Consider the following 11,092-nt stretch of genomic DNA (forward strand, 5'->3'; position numbering starts at 1 on the left):
AGTTATTTATAACTTATTGATTCACCCCAGTTCTTTTTTTTTGTGAGCCTAACAATTACGCAAGTTACTAAACACTCTGTGAAATTCTGTTTTCATTACATTTTCACTCATTTTTAATATTGGAAGTCTTTGACCATTAATGTTTTTCAATGTAATGTAGAGTTTTTAAGATTTGACATTTTATGATTTGATTAATTAGACTATTAGCCCTTCACAAGAAATACCCCAAAAAAAAAAAATCAAGTGACAATTAAGTGATAAATGAGTTAGATCCAAAGTAATCCAAAATTAGTAATCAGAATAATTACCTATAATTTGTGTAATTCAGAAAGTTACAAACTGCATTTGTGATCAGTAATGGATTAGGTTATAATTAATCTAACCAGCACTATAAACAATGCATTGAACGCACTGTGCTTTTATTCTTCACAGCCTAGTTCTCATTCCTGTTAAAAAAGGCCCTACATGAATCTCACCATAAGGTGGCGCAGTAAACCACGTTTTCACAAGACCTGAACCGCAACACTAACGTTTCAGCAGTGATTCATTTTAAACGATCACCTTCATTTGATTAAACCTTAGAATAATGAATTAAAACTATAATACACTAAAGGCAGCAGTTGTATCACGGCTTTAAAAAGTTATTAGCATGAACCATACAAAAAGAGATCAGGATATAGATATTAAGTGTTTTTTAATTAAAAATGGCCACGAATGTGTACAAAAATAGATAAATATTTCAAAAAACTGTACATGCATAAAACAGTTTAAACCTGCAGAGTTTACAAACATTCTTTTTCATCCACATATCCAGATTCGTAATTCATAACCATATAAATTCTTTACCTAAACATTTTTTTTTAATCAGAGATGGTACACATGCTTGCATGTTATTTCCAGGAAATGTCGGTATTGACATTTTGATTGTCACTGAGCCAGTTAGTGTGAAAGGATTGCTATGCTGGATGGTTTTAGGAGAATACTGTAAGACGTTCAGAGTGCCATGAGTGGGATTACTAATGCATGATCCCTTTACTATCGTTCCTATACTTGATTGTGATGTTGGCTCTGCCTGTATCGAATGAGATGCATGTTATTCTATAAATCTAAAATTCACACATGATACTCTTAAGTACTTAAGTACTTTCTTACCTGATAATTCACCAAGAGGCCTCTTACGATATTTACAGCGGAGACGGACATGTAACAGTCAGCTTTAGCTTCATCACGAATTTATAAAAGTAGAGAATCCTATTTACAATTACAAACTTACAACTGCCCTGATTCAATGCATTTCACACGGCCTTGCCATTGGTTTCAGGATTTAGCACGCACAGCTGTCACTGAAGCTATCGAAGCGTTTACACTGAAAGTGGCCAAAAAACAAAACACACGAATACACACATAACCTAAGAGTAAAACTAGATGAGTGTCCCTGAGAAAGATTGACTACAACAACAAAAAAAAAAAACATGAGGAAGAATGTGAGAAGACGGAAAGAGGGTGAGAGACAGGTTTGAGAATAGGAAAACTAAATTTAGGAGGTTTGTTTTCCAGCACTGTAATGAATAACAGTGAGGTAAAATAAAAATGATTACCTGAGAAGCAAAGGGAAATATAAACAGACATAATTTAATTTAATTATTCTATTCTTGAGACTTATTAAACATTTCAGACTTATTTGTAATTCACACATTCCCTTTTAGACATAAACCCGAGTTTAAAACTCAGGATGAAACATTTTGCTGTTCAGTTTTGCTTTTGCACTGACGGGTACCTGCTTGGTCGGAGCTGTCCTGACCTTATGGCTTTATTTTTTGTTTTCAGTCAGTTTCTGTCCTTGTCGAAGCATGTTATAGTTGTGTGTGGTTAGCGGGGTGTGAGTGTGGGGGGAGGTGACTGTGTGGTAAAGTTGAACTTGAGGTTGAGATGCTGTTGTGTTGGATGGCGTGTTGCTGGACAGGACTTCCTGTTGGACTACCCACGCCACCTAAACATAAAAAAGAAATGCAACAATTTTCTAAATATTTATAATAATACTCACATTTTAAGTAATAGTATAAACATAAATATAAACATAATATAAACATAAATATTACTATTGGGTAATATATCCAGACTTTATATTTTTAATATTCTTTAGTTAAAATTCTATTTTTTTTTTTTTTTCATTTAAATATATAAATTGGGGTTTCTAATTGTCATAGAAATAACTGTGTCAGTGTTATTAACTATACAAAAATTACAGTGACCAAGAAATAAATAAATAATTAATCATTTTCAATGACCATTATTATGGGGTGAAATATTACATTCTTGAGAGGTTTAAAAGAAAATTCAACCCCGATTTGCTAGTACATGTGAGAAAGCAGGCTAGAAAGAGAAAATTAGTTAAACTTACTCTGTGTTTCTCTCTGTCTCACAGATACAGGACAGTCTTTATGTGCAAGAAGAATTTGCTTCAGGTGAGTGACTTCTGTTCTGAGCGATGTCACCTCATTCTATGAGAAAGCAATATATATGCATATACCATGATCTTTTAGTCGTGTTCAACACTTGCACAAGATGTGGGTGTTACAAATGTACCTGCAGCTGTAAGTTAGTGTGTGTAAGTTCCTCTGCCTTCCTCTCCAACGACATCACCCAGACCTTCCTCTTCTGTCTGCACCGTGTGGCGGCCGCTCTGTTTCTCTCCAGAAACTTCCGTCTGCGCTCGTCTGGGTCTTCCTCTGCTGTCCGTCGGCGTCTGGCTGCGGACGGCTGTGGAGGAGATTGCGGGCAGGGGGTCTGTTTTGGTGTGGACGACATCCATAAAACACAAACATTATGTTAAATATTACAAAAAGGTTAACTAGAACTAAGAAAAATCAGAGTTTGACCTAGACCTGCGTCGGTATCGGCTGATGTGAAAGGGGAGGGGCTGTCTGGTGGGTGGAGCCAGGATGCAAATGGGAAGGTGGAGAATGGTGAGCGTGGCTGTGATGTGATTGGTCTTGGCTTTGATGTTGATGTGTGAGTCTTTGCGGTGATTGGCTGTGGCAGTGCTGCTGGTATGCGTGATGATGAGATGCGGATTGTAAATGTGACAGTGGGTGCTGTGGTGACGACATCATCTCCATCATGTGGCAAAGAGGATTCTGACTGCCATTGGAAACTGCAGGATGGCTGTGAGCTGGCATGACCTTTGACCTCTGAAGGATTAGAGATGGGGAGAGATGGGTCAGAATGGCTCCTGGGGTCACTGTCAACATCACTGTCATGTACCACTGTGGATATTTCAAGCTATTTCAAAAGGAAGTGCCCAAAGCAAGGTTTGCTTTGCCCAGTTTTACAAGAAACCATGTGTTTTTAATTTCTACATCTAAGGTTTCCTGCGTGTGGTGATTGTTTGCGATGGTGAGATTGCTTGGCATTTAAAGTTTTTCAAAACACAGAGAATCTACAAAGACGTCTTTGAAAAGTCAGATGATAACCAGGTCAAGCCAAAGCCTTTGAAATTCAATCCTCTTCGCTTTCTGAAGAGAATCAGTGCATGAGTGTGTGTGTGTGTGTGTGTGTTATTGCTGCTAAACAGGCAACATTGCATGTGTCCGAATTAGATAACTCAATCAAGATGTCTACATTAGTTACAATGCACTGTGGCATTATAACCCCTGTCTGACTTGTAATGTTTCTATAGAGACATCATAATCCTGTAGCCATGGAGTCAAATCATTAGTATGGGGCTGTACCTGAAGGGAGGAGCATGAGCCAGAGGGGGCGGGGCCTGGCATGCCAATCATACTAGAGTTCATTGACAACTGTGCCTCCATCTGTCATTTCAATAAGATATGAAATTATCATAATGATATAATAAGAAACAGACATATTATTTTTATTCATATTTTGCTGTTCTGATTGGGTTTGAACTGCATTCAGGTTTACTTACATTCATGGCGGATGTCCCAGGCAAGGTATTTGTCTGTCTGCTGTGCAGACAGCTGGGTGCAGATCTGTAATGTCAGAGGCATTCACATGAGCAGAGAACAAAAGATGAAAAGGTTCCGCTTTATATTAAGTGGCATTACCTACTATGCAAAACAAATAAGTACAATGTACTTGTTGTGTTCATATTTGTTCAAATTATATCTCCCGCTATTGAGGTGGGATATGGGTAAGGTTAGGAATAGGTTTGATGGGATGGGTAGATTTAAGGGTAGGTTAAGATGTAATGGATGGGTCAACATTATTTATATCATTTTAATTACAAAAATGAATTACATGCTGGTATTTCTTTAAATATAAGTACAATGTAAAAACATTTATTTATACAACAAGTGCATTTTTAACAAATTATTAATTTAACTGTAAGTACATAGTAGTTAAGGCCACTAAATATAAGTGGGACTGATTAAAATTACATACAAAAAAATTATGTATATACTTTTCGGTTCGGTAGGAACCAGTTTAGGAAGTTTACACTTATTGACACGATGAAACGAAAAATTGTAAGTGTCAATGAAAACATTCTGTCCTCCCAAAGAACTGTGTAAAGATTTTTTTTCAGTTAGACCTCACCTCTAATCGGAAAATAAGAATACGAGGTATTCTGGTAATGACATGTGGTAATACTCACTGTTTATTTGAAGTGGAGTATGTGGCAGTGCATTGAGACTGAGGCGGTGAGCTGTGTGTGTGGAGCTGGTTCTGGTTGAGATGAGCCAGAGCGCACTGCTGCTGTTGCTGAGGTTGAAACTGATGATGTTGACTCTGCTGAGGCTGTGTCTCAGTGTGAGTCTGGCTCTGACCTGACGCCTGTGCAGGAAAGTTCTAAAAGCAAGAAAATATTTATAATTTGGAAAGCATAAATACGCGAAAAAAATGAATATGTAAAATATTTTTAAAAATATGAACTGATATTGATTTTTCTCACTACAATTAACACAAAACACACATACCAGCAGAAAATCATATGCAAGATATGTAATAGTATTTCACGCAAAAAACAAACTTTTGTTCATTTGCACATTTGAGTAAGCTCGTGTTTTTCTTCTCACCGGTTTGGTCTCCTCCTCTACCCGCGACTGGTTAAGCTCCAGGTCAGTAAAGAGGCCCACTTCCTCACAGTCCCGTAAGAAACGGGTTGGAGTTGGAGTCTGATCTGCAGATGAATAAACAGCATCATCAGATTCCACACACAATCAGATTCCACTGGCAATACATAATGTAAAAACATAACAAGGCATGAAAGGTTTATTTATACAGCACATTTCAACCACAATAATAGTTGAAAGAACATTGTATACATTTTTTTATAGGAAATAATAAAAAAGTGAAATAAATGTATATAAATCAAACACAATAGACAATAAAAGAGTACATAAGATGATACAGATATATATAAATAATTGTAACATTTTGTTAAATATTTACTAAGTTATAATTTATATTATGAATATATATGGTACTATAAATATACTGAAAAATATTAGATTTCTCTATTCATATTTGTTTTTTAGTCTCTATGAAAATATCAAGTGCTGTAAAAATGTTGGTCAAAGTTATTAAAACAAAGTTACTAAAACAGAGAAGAAATCAAATGCAGAAAGCAAATGCGTATCTGCCTATCTACATGTCTATCTATAGTACATAGACTAAACACATAGAAACTAAGGAGCCATAGGAAATTTCTCAAGGTCAAGCAACAAAAACCTCAGATCAGCAGATCAATATCAAGTAACCTCCAGGCATTCTAAACAAACGTAGAGAAACTAACCCTCGTCTCAATGTCATGAGCGGAACTTGTCTGAAGTAATCTTCTGGCATGCTCAGAAATGTTAAAAATTAACCCTGTTTCATAAACACGAGCCTGATTTTGCTCTTGTTGTTTTGGTAATTTAGGGGTAGCCTAAACGAAATGGCTTTTTTTCTAAGCTACTATGAAAGGGGTCAGAAGGTAAAGTCCTCCTTTTGTTTTTTATGTAAATGTTTCTGTCGCTGCAGTGATGGCTCGCAGACCCCCAGAGGTCATAGGTCAGGCTGATGTTTATATGTCAGACATTGGGTTTCCAGGGTAACAGACATTGTCTAAATCCTAAATTAAAGGAGATGGAGAGCATGAGCTATCATGACACACATTTGCTTTTCACAGGATCTTATGTGACTGACCCATGAGCTGTAGACTGACACTCTAAAACAGATATTAAAACACGTAAGATATTAAATCCTTACCTGAGAGCATGCTGTCGCACTTAATAGAAGAGAATTTAAGGGTCATCTCATGTTTGTGTCTGTGAATAATTAGGTGATCTTCTCTTTGGAAGCGCTACGGGAACACGAAATATGGCATGAAACAGCACAGCTTTGAATAATATGAATTATAATATGAAAAATAACATACATTTTTATTTCCAATAATAACTAATTGTGAAATGTTAAACCTAACTGATGGCTAAGACTTATGACGGCACACATAAGACCCACAGTTGTAGCTCTGAACGATACGACAACAACTTTCCCCAAAATGGGCATCTGTCACTTACCTGTGAGCATCCAGGAGCAGTGCATACATATGGCCTGTCCTGATCAACATTCATCACTGAGATCTAAAAGACCTGAGCATACGTGAACGCACACACGTGCACACAGACATACAAACACAAGCACACAACGGAGATGACATTATAAAGTGAGCATGACAAACGGACAAAACACAGATATAAATGACACCTACAGGCAAATATAGTGTCCAATAAGGATAAATTATTTTATCTCTATCTATCTATCTATCTATCTATCTATCTATATATATATATATATATATATATATATATATATATATATATATATGTGTGTGTGTGTGTGTGTGTGTGTGTGTGTGTGTAAACTACATAACATAAAGCTTAGATAGATAGATAGATAGATAGATAGATAGATAGATAGATAGATAGATAGATAACTTATTTGAATAGATCTCTCAGTTCTCTGTTTCCTACATTTCCTTCTGTGTTCTCTGTACTGTATCTGATACGTATTACATCATAGTCTCGCCTTATAAAAAGACCCCGGTCACTTCTAACGTGAGCATTCCTCTAGTCCTGACATCATTCTTTAGTTCAGCCGAGGCCGGAGTTTGAATTGGCAGAGACGGGTCTACGGTGCTAATGCCAACCGTCTAACCGGCCTGCAGAATGACGTAATGGCGAAACCGGAGGACTCACGCGGTGTCACGAATTTTTACAAACCCAAACAAGAAGATCAGACAGCCTACCCAGGGGCAATAGTGTGTCATGTTTTGGCAATGGGTGGGAAAAAAAAAACATCGTCAATTTGTCTGAATCACTTTGGAGTGTGCGTGACGGCAGATGTCATACAGGGTGTACATGAACGAACAAACTAACAAACAAACAAAAAAACAAATGCGAATACACCCCCCTTAAAACGCGCGCGCGCGTGCGATATAACATTTAAACGTAAACATTCAAACAAACCGCTACCTGTCAAGCTGCTAATTCCGCTAAAACGCGTCGTTGACAAGTTTGTTGACAGTCTTCCCTAAAAACGTACAGACATCCATTTTACGGAAAGTCCAAGCCTTTTTTATTCTAACGCTCCTTTGGTCTGTTTGTTTGGTGGAGTCACACCCCCTTAAACAGACGTTCAGACAGTTCACGAACATTTCAGTGGAAACCGGCACTTTGACAGATACCGACTTGACAGCGAAACGCCAGCAACGGCAACGAAAATCCCGACAACACCGTACAAGGGGTCGTGTGTTGCGAGCCGAGCGTGAGATTGTGCCCGCGAGCGGCGAGTGTGAAACAATAACGCTAACTTACCTAAAACGCACGCAGATCGAGACTAGCAACGCTCCTCGCGCTGGGACGAAGCACGCCGAAGTGAAACGCGATTACAATATGATCTATTTACAGAAGCATTACATCACCCCGCGGTGACGTCACGTGGGATTCCTGAACTTCTAAATCATTGCGGTCCGCTTTTTAAAAAGAGGAGGGCTCTCGGGCCGCGCGCGCCCGCCCACGGGAGGATGTAGCGGGCGTCCAGCGCGGACATTGGCGCGTCGAGGGGAAAATAGGGAAGTGGGAGGCGCCTCGTTCGGTGCGCGCTGCGCCAACAGCTGTCTGGAGCCGTGCGCGGGACGGTCCCGGTTAGCGGACGGTGCGCGATGACAGAGAAGAGGGAGAAAAAGGGCATGCACACGCGTGTTAGCCTGTGGTTTGAAACGTTTAATTACCTTCCTGTTTGATTTTTTTTAGGCGGTCAGCGATGTAAACCGCATGCCTTAACTTCTTTTTCTATGGTTACGGTGTAATCGGAAAATACAGCCAAAATAGCCAAACAGAAGTTGTTGCAAAGTGCAAACCACAAAGTAGCATCATTTGGCGGATTCATTTCGTTTTGTCTAATGTAACAGTGGGATTTTGTACTGTTTTGTGCTAATTACTTTCTAATAGGCTAATATATGCGGTAGCCCACCCAAAATACAGTAGCTTTGGCATAGATGTCAACTTTAAATTTAAATATTTTAACTTTATACTTTAAACTTTAAATATTAGGGGCATATTATTATTGCCAATTTAAAAACAGTCTAAAATGTGATAAATCCTTAAATATGCATCATCTACACTTTGAACACCAAATAAACATTGCTCAGTGTAATGGAAATGTTCAAATGTCGGTGTGATGGGTTCCAGTTTACTTTGCATGATCAAGTCAATGGACAAAGGCCGTGCTTTCTAAGGATATGATTCTAGTAAACAAATGTTTCTGACTTATGCTGGTCAGAACGGCTGCCAGAATGCTTCGCAAACAAATCTGTCAAGCCGCAAAGCGACACCATAACTACTATAGCTACCATGATGGCATTAACCATAAAGAGGAAAAACAGGTGTCAAGATTTTTAAGCTTTTCATATTCAGTAAGGGGTACATCTTGATAAGTTCGCTCAAGACTCAGTATAAAAGTTTAATATAGTGTCTAGCCGCACTGAGTTAAACTACTGAAAGCAGATGTCATGATTTCGAATATATGACAGAATGTGGATACATTCAGATTGTTGTAAAACTAAGGGGTGTGTCTGATGTTCCGAACGGTGTGGTAAGCTCTAGGGAAAGAGTGAAAGAAAAAAGACAGAACAAGTGGGAGGGAGAGAAAGAGAGCGTGATTCATTAGCGTGCTCTAACTCAGAACGCTGGTAGCTGTTTCCTCAGCAACACCGCAAAACAGGAAGTGATGATGATGTCACATCAAACTCTAGCCTTAGCTGCCTCCTACGTCTGTGAGCGTGAATCATTCACACACAGAGACAATGCAGCAGAGGACGTGCACCCACAAGTCTCATATGACCTCATCCATGTCTCTCCCATGATATAATTCAACTTAAAAAGGAACTGTGTCAAGTTCACCTTTTGTTCCACCATTTAAAGAAACCGGTGATTTTCGCTAATTCACAAAACATAAAAATAACTTTTAATAACGCAGATGCTCAACTGAACTAATTTACGAAAGAGGACAATCAACAAGCCGTTACAGATAATGGAAATATACAGCATGTGCACGTGTGTAGCAGTCACACGTCTGTTTGTAATTTTTCACGTGATCCTTTGTAATACTTCGGTGTCTCAAGGTAGATCTTCAAAGGTTTACAGATTTATGAGTGATACTGTGTTGGATCAGTCAAAAATCTGGAACTAGATAAATCCCGAGGCTTAATATTGTTCAGTCATGTTGTTTGACTTGGCTTGACCTCCTCACAGTATTTTGCATCTGGTATCGGCTGCTTAGGTCTATCTTGTTTGAGGCAGACGGTTGCATTTAATAAGATCTGACTGGGTTTACAGTATAACATTATAAGGTCCGTCCCAATCAGTTGCCTGTAGGTTAATGCGCTTTTCTGTACAATGTGAGTTGCTCGTGTATGTACTGAATTAGGATTAAAATTTCGGGAGCGAATGTTTATGCAAGCTTATTTGTTTGAAAACAGTAACATGGAAAATATTTGGTCATTTAGTCTCTCGCTTATTTACATAGGGCCAACAGCAGAGAACCTTTATAACAGGGAGATTTAACGGTTGATTAACAAGTGACGGTCAGCACACGGTCACTGTCACAGTGTGATCAAAGGGACATTCCTCCTGCTCTTTGTGAACACAGGGCCTTACACGGATGCTTGTGTCACACCTGACAGATTCCCAGCCTTGTCAAAGTTTTAAAGAGGTGGAAGGTTGACATTTTTCTTTTAATTACAAAAATTCCTTTTTATAGGTTATAAAACGTAGACTACGTATTTGCCACATTATAAAAGAGACATTCTGCTACCGTGCAGTCGAATTCAAGTACGCATTATTTCTTATGCATGCATATTTTTCTGCAGCTGAAAAAATGCCCGGAAAAGGTTGAGATGGTAGTCATATGTTTAGATTAATCCAAAATCATATAGATCTGGGGGTTTGTTTCAGGATTGCCTGCATCTAATTATGCATAATTTATTGTTGTTATGTTAGTAAGCGCATATAAAATGTGTCACCTTAAAGTGTTACACACTGTAGAAAATAAGTCCTAAGCTAAATTAGGTCATGCCGCTAGTAAAATCAGTTTTACTGTATCCTTTTATTGTCGAAAAGGTGGTAAAGAAAAAGACGCATGATTCATCAAAGTTCATCACGATAGCTTTTCAAAAAGCTGTGGCTAATGCTAAAAGGTACACAGTGTTGTGGCACAAATAAACAAGAATTAAACAGCGTGAATTGTAATGCAGACTATCGCATTGTGTCTATTTACAGTATTTTGTTGTAAATTATTTTACACTCTTAAAAATAAAAGTACAAAAGCTGTCATTGGGGTGGTACCTTTCCAAAAGGTACAAGTTTGTACCTGAAGGGTTCATTTTGGTACCTTAAAGGTAAATATTAGTACAATCTTAAGTGTGTAATCTTTTTTTCCCCACAAACTGTACTTTTACAAGAATTTTACAGTAAATGTACACAAAATATATTTGATCTACTATTTTTTCACTGTAATTATGCACCATTCACCAATGAACAGGTCATATGCAGTTCTCTTCTTTAATCATATTTAGTTTATTTTAAACAAA

The 11,092-nt window shown here is 38.0% G+C and overlaps 1 protein-coding gene across 6 annotated transcripts; it reads right to left on the reverse strand.

Annotated features, from left to right (window-relative positions):
• Window positions 1-675: 675 nt before the first annotated feature.
• Window positions 676-7,959, reverse strand: creb5a (cAMP responsive element binding protein 5a). 6 transcript variants are annotated; one of them, XM_043218481.1, is made up of 11 exons: window positions 7,818-7,959; window positions 6,522-6,593; window positions 6,211-6,304; window positions 5,037-5,140; window positions 4,616-4,809; window positions 3,929-3,992; window positions 3,732-3,812; window positions 2,886-3,191; window positions 2,587-2,760; window positions 2,402-2,501; window positions 676-1,990 (listed from the first exon to the last, which is right to left on the reverse strand). In XM_043218481.1, exons 2-11 carry the CDS (start codon window positions 6,573-6,575, stop codon window positions 1,854-1,856), a joined length of 1,308 nt encoding a protein of 435 aa, XP_043074416.1. In that variant the 5' UTR covers window positions 6,576-6,593; window positions 7,818-7,959; the 3' UTR covers window positions 676-1,853. The 6 variants fall into 6 exon arrangements, with proteins under 6 accessions (XP_043074416.1, XP_043074413.1, XP_043074415.1 ...); XM_043218478.1 differs by having other exon boundaries at window positions 2,587-2,808; XM_043218480.1 differs by having other exon boundaries at window positions 2,587-2,787; window positions 7,818-7,958.
• Window positions 7,960-11,092: the final 3,133 nt, after the last annotated feature.

The sequence above is a fragment of the Puntigrus tetrazona genome, chromosome 19 (assembly GCF_018831695.1).
Source record: "Puntigrus tetrazona isolate hp1 chromosome 19, ASM1883169v1, whole genome shotgun sequence".
NCBI lineage: Eukaryota > Metazoa > Chordata > Actinopteri > Cypriniformes > Cyprinidae > Puntigrus > Puntigrus tetrazona.